The following is a 14,145-nucleotide window of genomic DNA, read 5'->3' on the forward strand; positions in this document are numbered from 1 at the left end:
AGTGACTGAATTTGCATATACTAGCCCTATCTGGTCACGCAACTGAGCAAACCATAGCATACAAATGTAGTTTACACATTGAAATTTTATTATTTGTCCACACATATTCATCTGTAAAAACAAAATTACATTTGCAAGTAATTGTAGGAGTGATTTTTCCTGTCCATAAATAAAGCCTGGATTAAACTTTTGAAAATTTGGTCTTAGTTATAGCTGTGTCCATTGCTGTGGTTATTACTGAGCCTGGTGTCAGTATTTTGAGAATGAACTGTGTACATTTTTAAAGGTTGGCACCTGATCCATAAATGGACTCTGGGTTAAAACTTGACATATACAATCCAAGTTATAAGCATCATCCACCCACAGAAGTTTGAGTGGTAAAGATGGTCATTAGGGGCCTGATCTAGCTCTCAGTATAGTTTTTCTGTTGACTTCTGGATCAGATCCTGATCATTTAAAATCCATCCCTGACATTATGAAGTTGTTAAATGTCTCTAGTATTGGGGATTTCACCATTTTCCATGAAGGAGTATTTCAATGTGTAATACATTAGGAAATTTTATCTGAGATTCAGCCCATATTTGCTTTCTCTTAATTTAATTTAATTGCTCATGGTTGTACCATCTGTTGTATGACCCTAAACCTTACATGCTCCAGATTCTTGTACATGGTTGTCATGTCCACGGATATCATTGTTTAGCCAAGCTACTGCACATGTATTTTGGTCTTTTAATCTTAATTCAGAGCCTGCAATCTCTTTTTAAAAAGGGCTAGAACCCTTTCTATGGTAGAGAAGCTTCACTATGCACATTGATGCCTTGATAACAAATACTTGGGCTACCAATTTCTAAATGTGCGTGCTCTGTAGCAGGATATAGTGTAGTGCAGAGCCTCAGAGGAAAGCCATGTGATTACACATTCAAATATTTCTGTTTGTAAGTGGTTTAAGAAGGTGCATGGGGAAGGACCAAAGGACCTATCCAAGGTACAGGGAGGAGATGCAAGATTAAGGGCTATTATCTTATACTGTATGTGTGATGTTCTATGCATAGCAAACCCACACATTTGTTTAGAGCATCTCATTATGTGGGTTATAATAATCCTGAAACGTTACAAGTTGTACATGGTTGTACATTTAATGAGATTAAAAGTGTCTGTTTTGATTTTGATGAGGCTCAGAATTTGTGGAGGTCTGAAACCTCCTAAAACAAATTTAGCTGAGGGTCAGTCTTTTGAAGGTATTGATGAGTGTGATCTTTCCAAAAATGCTCATTTACCTGATATTCAAGTAGAACAAAACCTCTGGTACTGAATCCATTTGTCCTGAAAAAATGTTCCTGGTGTGTGGAAAATTGACATCATTGCAATTATACAATATATCTCATTTGCAACACCATGACTGAATTTCTTTGTTGGCCAGGAAAGGTATAATCTTTTTATTATTTTCCCACACATTCTTGTATTTCTAGTCGTACAGAACAGACTATTCTGTATTTGGCCCTGATCCAACAAAACTTTTATTCATGAGCCTAATTTTAAGCACAAGTCGTTCCATTGAAATAACTAGCATGTTTGAAGTGAGGCATGTGTCTAAGTTGTTTGTTGTGTTGGTTCCATAGTCTTCAAAATTAATAAATAAATAAATAAAGCATTAGGACTTTTTTTTATATCCCTTTGCCTGTAAAATCAGGCTGCTTTAATGCTACAAGTCCAACTAAAGAGGCCCCAGAGAGAGAAATTATAACCAGCACATTTTAGAAACCTCTAATAATGACCCAGAACAGCTCTTCTATATATAATATCACTGGAATTTTAAGGGCCTTCTCAGGCTAGAAACAAGTGCTGTTTATCTATTTAGAAAGCTGGGACTCTCCCTTTTCCAGTAGTACGAAAATCATGGTTTTGGACCTAGTGGGTTATAGCAAAAATATTTTTCTACATTTGATTCCATTTAGTCCTTTATAGTAATATTGCTAGGGGAGGTGAGCTGGATTCTATTCTGGCTCCTGCAACATCAACAAAATGGCTCATCTGGGAGTTGATCTTGCAAGCTGCTGACAACTCTGGTCTGATCCAGCAAAGCACCTAACCATATACTTAACTTTGAGCACATCAGGAATCCCATAGATTTCAGAAGGACTTACTAGGGGTGATGGACCAGAAAGAAGTCTGCTTGACTTGCTGCTCCCAGGTTGAGTTTTCAGGGCTGGCAGTTATAAAATGCCACCCGCTTGCCTCAGTGGGTGGAAAACTCAATGACACAGATAGTGATTGGGACAGTCTCAATAGAACGGATTGGGGGAGCACACACAGGAGTGGCTCCTCTTTCTCCAGAGACTTTATCCACCCACCCATCCAGCCAGGTAGGGGAGGAAGGGAACTGATTAGCTCTTCATACTCCATTTTCAGTAATTCAAACCTTAGCCCAGGTCCTTGGGAGCTTCTTCTTGCTTTATGTCAGCAGTGCACCTCCCCTCCTTAAAACTGTAGTCTTGGAGCTGTGTTTTACAGATGGTATGGGTCTGATTAATTGCCTGTTTTGGGGACCAGAAAGGAATTTTTTTTGAGGCAAAATTAGCAGAGGTCTTTGGGGGTGGGGGGTTGCCTTCCTCATAGCATCTTAGAGGCACAGATAGATTAAATAGGAATAGGATTTAGTAATTAGTGGTAGTACCTTGTATTGATGTTAGTTCCACAGGTTGTGGCAGGTTTCCAGTGTGGTTAAAAGGATAAAAAGATGAAAAATAAAAGACCTGGGCTTTTGCTGATAGACCTTGTACCTATTGTATGGGGGGAGACCTTGTGGCCTTCATGGGCTAAGGTACTCCTCTTTTAGTACCCTCTGTCCCTCTCACCAAGGGGGTGTGGGGTGGAGGTGTAAAAGGATTCAGAAGAGCAAGCTGAATCCTAGGGGCATGCTGAGAATAGTGTGCCTGGATTTAGGGGTTATATGGTAGGACCTGCTGGTTATGTGAGTCTGGGTGACAGGGTGGGTTGCACCTGTCCCCTGTCAAGTTTAATAAAGTTGCAGCCTGCCACTTAAAATCCATCCCTGTGTCTGTCCTTTGTCACTGATGTGTCTGGATCAAACAATATTTTTACTAGTAAAGTAAGAAAATTTGATCTGTAGGTTATTGAGAGAGGATAAGCATGGAAACAATATCATTTTAAGAGTCATTTTTCTGATGAGAACTACACTTTAAGACACAGTGATATGGGGGGGGGGGGAATAGGGTCGTTAACTGCTGACGATTAAATCTTCCTTGAACTCTTTTAATGCCTGGATAGAGGCAATAAACTGCAAAACTGTGCACAAAAGGAAATAGAAGTATTTTAAAGGGGATGTGTAAGCATTGAGTCCAACTGAAATTACATATTTGTGTTGCCCAGTTGCGTTCCTGAATTTAGCGTTTCTCTATTGCACATGCAGACTGTGACCAGATTTTGAGAATATTCAGGAAGATGCTTATAAGCCTACAATAGGACATGAGCTAGCAAGTATCCCTTTCTTGCTAATGTGTATGTCCTCTCCTATTTGGACTCCGCTTTGCAGTGTGTAAACAGTTCCTTGTTTTTTCTCTTGGTTCAATTTAACAAAGGTCTTTGTATCAAAGAAAAAGTTTAGTGGCAGGTGAGAGCTTATTTTAATGGTGTTGAGACCAAGTTGTTCTTTAACTGAATCCCCTTGAACTCAGCAGAGGTATTAATGTTGTAGCTTGTCATCTACCACTCGGAAGTTCCTGGCCCTTTGAAAGAGTGAGCTCAAAAAAACAATCTTTTGCTTGTTAACATGGAAAAATATCATCTCTTTCTTTTCTCTCAATTTTTTGGTACATATGACAAAAAGGTATGAGTTGGTGGATATTCATTTCTGCAGCTTTGACAGCCTTTTCTTATTTACTTGGACTTTAAGACATAAATCATATTTGAGGCTTGCTCTCTCTCCTCAGAGACAACTTGTTTGAATATGTATATGTTTGTGCATCAAACATGGATACCGTGCTTCTGTTATTGCCATTGGAGAGGTATGACTTATATTGTTCTATATTGTTTGGTTCTGTTTCATCAAGTCAGTGAGGCTCCATGCAGGTGCAGATGTCCACCACAGAAAGCTCATTGCAGGATCTGGGCCTTAGTTCATGTGTTCCCCCATTTGGGTCTGGGGGTTTTGCTTGAGCTTCTAATCTGGGTAACACATTAGTACAATATCACAGGTTGCATCTTTATGCTTTTGGAGATAATGTATGCATTCCTTCTGCCTTCCATACTCATATTGTCTTCAATAATAGTTTGGGAAGTACAAGGAATGCAGGATTGTTCTCTTGAACATCACCAATTGAAGCAAAGTAGGACTTTCCCAGATTCTTGCTTTTTTGCACTTCTAAAATGCCAAAAGATCTCTTCGAACATGAAATGTTTTAGATTTTCATTCTGATGGAACTTAGATTGCTGTTCTCCATCGATATAATTGGAAAAAATATTATTAAATGGCTCAGTGATTAACATTTAAAATCAACTCTTGGGCATTCACAGTGACCATATTCTACCATTTATCTCTCTGCAAATCTCACACTGACATCAGTAGGTGTGTTCTGTGCATGTAGCAAGGGTAGAACATGTCCCTGTAACTTTTTATCCTACCTTTAAAATACCATATACATAATGATGATTAACGTTATTAAATAACATTGCAGGATATAATGTTCACTGAAAGATGTATAGGTTTTATAGATATGTTAAAGGTCAAATAATGTCAAACTTGTGATACAAGCTCACAAGAACCCAGGAAATATTCAGTGCCAAGGATACTTACTAAATATAGGTTGTTTTGCTTTTCTTCACAAATGTGAATTAATGATAAAATATTCTCATCTTTACATTTCTTTAGTATGGTATGTTCATGCCACAGCTTTAATTTTATTCAGATGCAAGGTTTTGTGTGTTTAATTAACATTACTTCTGTGTGTTTAGGTAATTACCATTACAACACATGGGGACATGTTGTACTTATTGCCAGTATTAGGGTATAATGCGCTGACTGCAACTACTGCACATGTTAAGCTGATTCTAGCATTTCTTCACACAGCAGGAAGCACCCATGCTGTGGTTTCTTAATGTACTCTTAAAGCACTATACTGTAGGCAGTAATAATTAATAATGATTCTCTCATCACAAGTACTGCTTGTATTCTGGTTGGCCGTTCATTGCTGTATCACAGTTCCAGTAACCTTGACCCTGAAATACATTTCCTTTTTTTGAAAGTTTCATTTCTTAGATGTTGCAAACATGATACTGTTGAGCAGTGCTGAATTTTTTGAGGCCAGGTTTGTGGCATGGATTCTGATGGCTTCACGTTTGTTCAGGTCTCTAAGGACCAGCACCAATAAATGTGAAAGAGACAACAGTAGATTGGCATACTTTTCCATTTCCACCAGGATGAAAAAAAAAGCTCTAAATTAAGTCTAACCTTAAATGTATAATCTGTCCTTGGGAGAAAAAAAAAGCTATAGCATCTTCAAGCTCTCAGCATCCCTTACGAGAAAAAATTGGTTCTAAGGGTCTCTGATCTTGTGTTTTAGTAAAATAGAACTGCACGGCTGACTGACAGTTCTGATCTAAAGCATTTACGTTTAAGTTTTGATCTCTCTGCTTTTGATTAAAACTAATGAGCTCATTTAATTCAAAATGGGAATCTCTGATAAGAGAAATAAGGTTGATGTGATTGGATTAGAGGGGCAAATTAAACTCTTAGAGCAGAAGTTTGTGCTTATATAGTGTATTAAAAAGCTGTTGGCGTATTATGGCGTGTTAGATGATGAGAAAAATTTCATAGTAATTCATATTTAATCAGAAGAAATGAAAGTACTAAATATAACATGGCTCTGCTTTTCCCTCGAGTGATAAAGAGCTGTACATTTAAAATGACATCGAATTCATGCTCTCTAAAACAAAAAACCTTAAGAGATACTAAAAAAAGGGGCACTGTTGTCAGCAGTTTCATCACAACAGAGTTGAAATGCCATAAATGCAGAAAACGTGACCACATTAGAACAAGCACAACACTAGATATTTCTTAGCTCACAAACAAGCAGGGTTTGTATGTACTGCATATCAAATGCTTTTGTAAATACCTGGAATGGTTTAGACCAAAAATTGATCATATTTTCTAAAAGGACAGCAACGAGATATTTTTCTTGATTTTAAACATCTTTTTTTTTATTCATCGTTGCTTATAATAACTCCTTGGAACTGAAATATGTTTCGTTGCCAGTAGTTGTTTGTTGTAGGGTTACTCCAGAAGATTCTGTGAATTATTTGTTAGAAGAAAACATTGCATAGAAGCCTTTGGGTTGAAAACAAAAATATTAAAAAGTTGCATGGGGAACATGGTGGTTTTACATTCCCTAAATCTGCATATATTATTTTATCATACTCAGCACACATTGTTTTTTCTTATCTACTATACATCTTGTGGCTGAGGCATCTGAACACAAAGGTGTGGTCTGTAGTTTCAAGGAGGAAACTTCACTTAACGCTAAATGGACCTTGAAGCTGTTCCATCGTCATTAGTCACTAATATCTAATTATTATTATCTAGTTATTATTGCTAATCATAAAAGTAGTGCTTTTCATCTGATGGTCACAGGGTGCTTTCTGGGCATTAATTAACCCAAACTAATGGGGAAACTCGGGCATCAAGAGCTGAAGTGTGACCAACGTGTCACAGCAAACAAAGTAGGGAAAACGGGGGATAGAACTCTGGATTAGAACTTGTACCTTTCAGTAGACAGCCTTGCCTCCCCAATAACACTTACCCTGTCACATAACATTAAGGAACTTAACAATTAAAAAAAAAAAGCTAGCAGCATAATTGCGAAGGAAAGAGTTAATGAGGCAACTCTGTGTTTAAAATTCTTTGGGGAAAAAAGAACCTGAAAATGAGAGTTACTGTTCGTACATTTATTTTTTCAAATTTTTTTTTGCTAAATAAGCATTTTGTAAATTGATTACAACACTCAGCATCCATCAGTCATTTATTTTTAGCGAGTTCAAGGATTGCACCTGAGAAATAGCTTAGAGGGGCTGTATAAAAATCTAAATCATCTGTGTATGTATTTTTTTTCTATTCCCTAGTGGAATCAACAAGCCCCAGTCTACTAACCACTGACAACACCCTAGAGCGCTCTTTTTTCATCCGAATGAAATCTACTCTGACCAAGCGAGGAGTGCACATCAAATCATCAGGATACAAGGTAAGCTTTGCTCTGTAATCTGAAATATTGACATCTTCAAATTATCCAACCTTATGTCAAATGTACATATTATGTTCATTTTTGCTCCATGCTCACTGTATGTATATTAATAGAAAGGGAATTAAGCATTAATTGTTTAAATTTGCCTCACATTCATTATTAAAATATGGTGATACGTTTTTCCTCTATGAGCTTTTGCAAATGCCCTAAACCTCCATTATACTTGTCTTTATTATGGACAACACTTTTTTTTTTTACACACTCAAAATACTAGTCTTCAAAAGAGTATCAGGATTGGAGTGTATTAAGCCAAGAAAGTTAAATTGAAATAATATCCCTAATAATATTAGACACTTGCCACACATGAATGTTTTCAGAATCTTTTTTTCTAGTTAGTTTGACTTTAGGGCATAGCTCAGAATGATCATCATACCAGCTCTTACCAGATGAAATGCTATAGATATTTAATACTTTCCACCATTCAAGCTGAAGTAGACAACAAGCTGCACTGAATGCTCTTCCACTATTTTTCTTATGCTGTCTGCCCATGGGGCAACTGCTGTAAGGGCTGACTTCTTCTCAAGAAACATTACATTGTTGGATTTCTTTCTTTTAAGATGTGAAACTCTCATCCTCCTTAACAACAATTTCATGTTTCTTTAATCATATATAACTCATAGTGCCTATGGCTAGAAATGGCTTTGCTGTACATCAAGAGTATGAGGAAAGCACATTTTTTAGCATTGTCATCTTCTGAGATGAAATATCTAATCCATTAAATGTTGTGACAAATAACTGAGTGACACTCCAGTACTTAAGGAAGTGGGCCTGAGCATGTTTACATATTTAAAGATGTATCAGTGATCTTTTTAAAACTTTGAAGAGTATTTTTTAGTTTAGAGATGGAATAGAGTAGTTTTGAAATAGGATGCTTCACTTCATCCAACTAAAAAAAAAATCTCTGTGAATATAACATCAAGGTATTCTACTTAACGAATGAGAATCTCCTGGTGAAAATATTTTCTTTGAAAGTAAATGCGTTGGAGTCTTTTTGTTGAATGGTGTCTGGATCTCGGTGATTTCAAGTTGTTGTTAATGGGATTTAGAGTCTTTCACTCCAAGTCACTGATTTCATAAGGCACCACAAGTTATCATCTGATGGCTGCTTAGTTGTCAACATTTGAATTGATGGTCTCGGTACAATTCATACTGGGCAGATTGCCACATCACAGAAAACATTGACACTGGGACCTTTGGTGGCAGTTCTGGGAGGGAGGCAAAGGAATGAATGGATGTGGAAGTTGAACAACCCTCTCACCCTTACGCTATGTCTATACTACTCACCACTTTTGGTGGCATATAGGGTAGTGTAGCTACATGCTACAGTGAAAAGCAAGCTGTGCTCACACTGCCATGTGTATGTGACAGTGACTGGCTGTGGCGGTTGAGCAGGGAGGAAGCTGCAGGGAAAGCTTCAGCAGCCAGAGACTTTCCCCACTTGTTAGAGTCTTTACGTGCAGTGGGGAAGGGCTCTAGCAGTGGGGAGCTAGCAGAGCCTTTCCCATTAACCTCCCTATTGCCGGAGTCCTTACCTGCAGTGGGGAAAACCTCCAGCAACAGGGAACTGCGGGTTAGTCTTTCTCTCCAGCAGGAAAATGCTCTAGCAGTAGGGAACTGCCACAGCCCTTTCCTGCTCTTTTGGGCTGCCAAAGTGGCAGGGAAAGGTTCTAGCCACTGGGAGACTGCAGGACAGTACATGGGTAAGAATAGCAGTGTCGATGGGGAGCCATGGCTTGGTCAAGTAGGGAGTTGTGTAGGGTATGTACTTGGGTAGGTACCCATACCCTTCAGGCGTGCCTGTACCCTACTCACCCTAACTAGGTCTCACTGTCTACACTGTTACTTTAACCCATGCTGGGAGGGTGAGAGTTACTTGAGTCCATACTCTGCACATCGTCAAAAGAATCATGCAGTGTAGATGTAGCCTTAGACATGGTGCATCTAGGCTAGGACTCGGTTACACTGTCAGGGAGCTTTCATTGTAGTTGGTTGTGCTGTAATTGGATTGTGAATAAATAGAAGAATTTGCTTTTCAAGATTTTCAATCTGCTATCTTTCACCAGCAGTGAATGTTATAGAATACAGGAAACTGGACTCAAGTGCTGAAGTTTCATCCTTAACTCTCTCCATTTTGGCTGCATTTCTATAATCCTATGTTGGTGTAGGCCCAAATAAGGGACCACATCATCTACTATGGATCAGCAAATAGGATGGGTCTTTATCTCTGAGTTTACTGTTAAAGTAGATTAATGCCACACTTTTAACATGCTTGAAAGGTGTTTGTATAAGAATGTTCTGGCGGGTTGTCTGTTTTGTTTTAAGAAAGAAGAAAAATACACTTTTTTTGGAAGTGTTAAAGTTTAGACAGTTTTTGAAATGCTCACTAGAGCATTTACTCAATAGGAGACACTATAGTTAAGGCTACATTTTAGTCATGGGTATTTTTAGTAAAAGTCATGGACAGATCACGGGCTGTAAACAAAAATTCACAGCCTGTGACCATCCATGACTTGTACTATATACCTCTGACTAAATCTTGGGGGGGGGGAATGTCATGGGTGCACAGGAGTGGCCAGGGGGTGCCCAGAGCCCTCACCCCCTCCCACACGCCAACTCCCAGCCCTGAGCCCTCTCCCACACCCAAACTCCTGCTGCTGCTGCTGGGATGGGGGCAGTGGCCCAAGACTGCTCCAGCAGCAACTGGTGTGGCTGGCCCAGGGGCTGCCTGAGCTGCTCAGGTGGCCCCCAGGCCAGCTGCACTGGCTGCTGTAGATGTCATGGAGGTCCCGGAAAGTCACTTGCAGACTTAATTATAGTCCATCATATAAATACGGATTTAGCATCTCTTTAAAGAGCTGCTGGCATCTCTTGGAAACTTTTCAAACCATAATTGTGATATTGCAGACAGAGGATTTTGATTGCAGGTGAGAAATAAGGAGAAAAGAGCAGATGAACTTTGAGTAACTCTCTTTTTCATGCAATGTTTCCTAGAATAAAGACAGAAGAATAGGGTATATGAATATTGACAAAATTGTCTCTAAATAAAATTTTTCAATTTTTTCCATGATGTGTCACCAAGTTAGCATGTAAATAGTGGGCCAAATCCTCAGCTGGTATAAATCGGCATAGCTCCATTAGCCCATGATGTCTTGGAGGATTATATAACTGATGTGATTTGGTGGACAAAGAGAAGTCACTTGTGACCTGCCATTTTAATTCTATTTCAGTTGCTTTTTGAAAAATAGATATTGCTATTGTAGATCATAACAAGTCCTTTGGAACGATAGCTGTACATAGCATCAGTGACCCCTAATAAAATAGTATATTATCAGCAGGAAAAGTGTATCATGTACATTTTTTAAATCAACATCAGATCTTTTTTATTTAAATATAATTCTCAATTTTTGTAATTTATATCCAAATATAAAAAACACATCAGCCTTTATTATTAAACCTGCCAAGAAGAATAAAATTGAACTGCCCTAGTGAGTGCCAATGACACTTACAGGAAAGCTTCCATCTTCTTCATTGGCCCTCAGAAATGGTAGACCAGAGTCAAGCCCTCCAGAACCTTTTTGGGTACAGGCATGTTTTATTAAAATAAACAGAAAGGACAAAGAGCCTTGTGCAACAGATAGGCAACTAAAAAATAAGGTACACAAAGGAAGGAGCGATATCCAAATTGCACGGCAGCTGTGGACATACCACAAAGAAAAGACACATGGCTGCCCCCAATATGAAAAAGTAGTGCAGCATAGCAAGGCACACAGCGAAGTTCCGTGCCATGAGACAATGTTGGATCACTCAGTAAGTCTTGCTGCTCTAAAGGCTAACTCAAGAAATGGCTTCTTTAGACAGGTTTCAGAGTAGCAGCCGTGTTACTCTGTATTTGCAAAAAGAAAAGGAGTACTTGTGGCACCTTAGAGACTAACAAATTTATTAGAGCATAAGCTTTCGTGAGCTACAGCTCACTTCATCGGATGCATTTGGTGGAAAATACAGAGGGGAGATTGATATACACACACAGAGAACATGAAACAATGGGTTTTATCATACACACTGTAAGGAGAGTGATCACTTAAGATAAGTCATCACCAGCAGCAGGGGGGGGAAAGGAAGAAAACCTTTCATGGTGACAAGCAAGGTAGGCTATTTCCAGCAGTTAACAAGAATATCTGAGGAACAGTGGGGGGTGGGGTGGGGCAGAGAAATAACATGGGGAAATAGTTTTACTTTGTGTAATGACTCATCCATTCCCAGTCTCTATTCAAGCCTAAGTTAATTGTATCCAGTTTGCAAATTAATTCCAATTCAGCAGTCTCTCGTTGGAGTCTGTTTTTGAAGCTTTTTTGTTGAAGGATAGCCACTCTTAGGTCTGTAATCGAGTGACCAGAGAGATTGAAGTGTTCTCCAATTGGTTTTTGAATGTTATAATTCTTGACGTCTGATTTGTGTCCATTCATTCTTTTACATAGAGACTGTCCAGTTTGACCAATGTACATGGCAGAGGGGCATTGCTGGCACATGATGGCATATATCACATTGGTAGATGCGCAGGTGAAGGAGCCTCTGATAGTGTGGCTGATGTGATTAGGACCTATGATGGTGTCCCCTGAATAGATATGTGAACAGAGTTGGCAACGGGCTTTGTTGCAAGGATAGATTCCTGGGTTGGTGGTTCTGTTGTGTGGGGTTTGGTTGCTGGTGAGTATTTGCTTCAGATTGGGGGGCTGTCTGTAAGCAAGGACTGGCCTGTCTCCCAAGATCTGTGAGAGTGATGGGTTGTCCTTCAGGATAGGTTTTAGATCCTTGATGATGCGTTGGAGTGGTTTTAGTTGGGGGCTGAAAGTGATGGCTAGTGGCGTTCTATTATTTTCTTTGTTGGGCCTGTCCTGTAGTAGGTGACTTCTGGGTACTCTTCTGGCTCTGTCAATCTGTTTCTTCACTTCAGCAGGTGGGTATTGTAGTTGTAGGAATGCATGATAGAGATCTTGTAGGTGTTTGTCTCTGTCTGAGGGGTTGGAGCAAATGCGGTTATATCGTAGAGCTTGGCTGTAGACAATGGATCGTGTGGTATGATCTGGATGAAAGCTAGAGGCATATAGGTAGGAATAGCAGTCAGTAGGTTTCCGATATAGGGTGGTGATAAGAGATACAAGGTTGATGTGATTGGATTAGAGAGACTGCTGAATTGGAATTAATTTGCAAACTGGATACAATTAATTTAGGCTTGAATAGAGACTGGGAATGGATGAGTCATTACACAAAGTAAAACTATTTCCCCATGTTATTTCTCCGCCCCACCCCACCCCCACTGTTCCTCAGATATTCTTGTTAACTGCTGGAAATAGCCTACCTTGCTTGTCACTATGAAAGGTTTTCCTCCTTCCCCCCCTTTGCTGGCTGGTGATGGCTTATCTTACGTGATCACTCTCCTTACAGTTTGTATGATAAAACCCATTGTTTCATGTTCTCTGTGTGTGTATATCAATCTCCCCTCTGTATTTTCCACCAAATGCATCTGATGAAGTGAGCTGTAGCTCACGAAAGCTTATGCTCTAATAAATTTGTTAGTCTCTAAGGTGCCACAAGTACTCCTTTTCTTCTTTAGACAGTAAGTGAATCAGATGATCCATGAGGTGCTTGGCCAGTCCTCACAATGGGAGAGCCCCTGCCTCAGAAGAAACTGCATAAGATTGAGAACAGGTCAGAAAATGAGATTGCTGAATCAGTTGGATTGATCTAGTCCATCCCCCTTTAGGACAGATTTAATTAGGCCTAAATTGTCAATATAGATGAAAGCCTAGTCTCATGTCCCTTAAATCACGCTCATATAAACAGCTGTATTTATCTAGAATAGGGAAATCATTACATGATTCATCTGACCCTTCCTACCCATTCTCTTTTCAGTGTGTTCCACCTTCCTTCTTTTCCTGAATGGCGCTTTGCCCACGCTTATGCTGGGAGCTTATAGGGAAAGATTATACATGCATTGTTGTATATCTATTTTATTTCCAGGAAGTAAACCAAAAACACATAAGAGTGAGGCAAGAAGGCATGTAGTCAGCTTCAAAACATAATGAAAACAAATAAAAAGAAACAATGATAATGTTTCAATTCACTACAAACCTCAGGATTTATTACTGTTACAGCTGTTATCTAAGATACATGATACCAAGGCTTACTGTGCTTCTCATTGCTAAAAATGTATCACTTTATCTTTTTTCTGCCTTCTTTCATCAGTATAAAGAGACTTACGGTTTTTTGGATTTTCTTTCCATTTTATCTGCTTCTCTCTTTGTTTTTCTTGGGGGCGAGGGTCAGAGGGGGAATGCCTCAATGTCTGTCTACTAAATACTCAGACCTGAGTTCAGAGTTTATATTCTACTTTTAGACATGTATCAAAGCCAGTTTTAATTGAAGACCACACTTAAGTCAAGTCAAATGATATGTTTCTGATCCACTGTGATACGTTGTGATGATCAGGAGCTAATACCTCTGCACCTCTCTGTATACTAGGCACTTCACAGGGAGTGGGGCAGAGGTGGGAGCATGTCCCCATCCTCCTGCCCAACAGCCTGCAGGGCAGGCCAGCCTACAGGATGATACAGCCTGTACAGTTACATTGCATACTTGATCACTCTGTATATAAAAATAATTTTCAAAAACATATACCTGAAAAACTGAAGAAAAATGTTTGAAAGTCTGTAAAAGTATTTACACAAATTAGTCTTTGTGGTCTAAGTTTATTACTTTTTTCTATTGTCCAATGCTAATTTTCTACACACTAGTTTATAATTACACTTTTACACACGTGTTCTCTATTGTGAAG

General features: G+C 39.1%; 1 protein-coding gene across 1 annotated transcript in view; it reads left to right on the forward strand.

The window, feature by feature from the left end:
• Positions 1-14,145, forward strand: part of NPAS3 (neuronal PAS domain protein 3) — an 888,972-nt gene that overhangs the window by 784,978 nt on the left and 89,849 nt on the right. Inside the window, 1 exon segment of the mRNA XM_038407448.2 lies at positions 7,135-7,253. Coding sequence (XP_038263376.1) covers positions 7,135-7,253 — 119 coding nt within the window.

The sequence above is a fragment of the Dermochelys coriacea genome, chromosome 6, assembly GCF_009764565.3.
Source record: "Dermochelys coriacea isolate rDerCor1 chromosome 6, rDerCor1.pri.v4, whole genome shotgun sequence".
Taxonomy (NCBI): Eukaryota; Metazoa; Chordata; order Testudines; family Dermochelyidae; genus Dermochelys; species Dermochelys coriacea.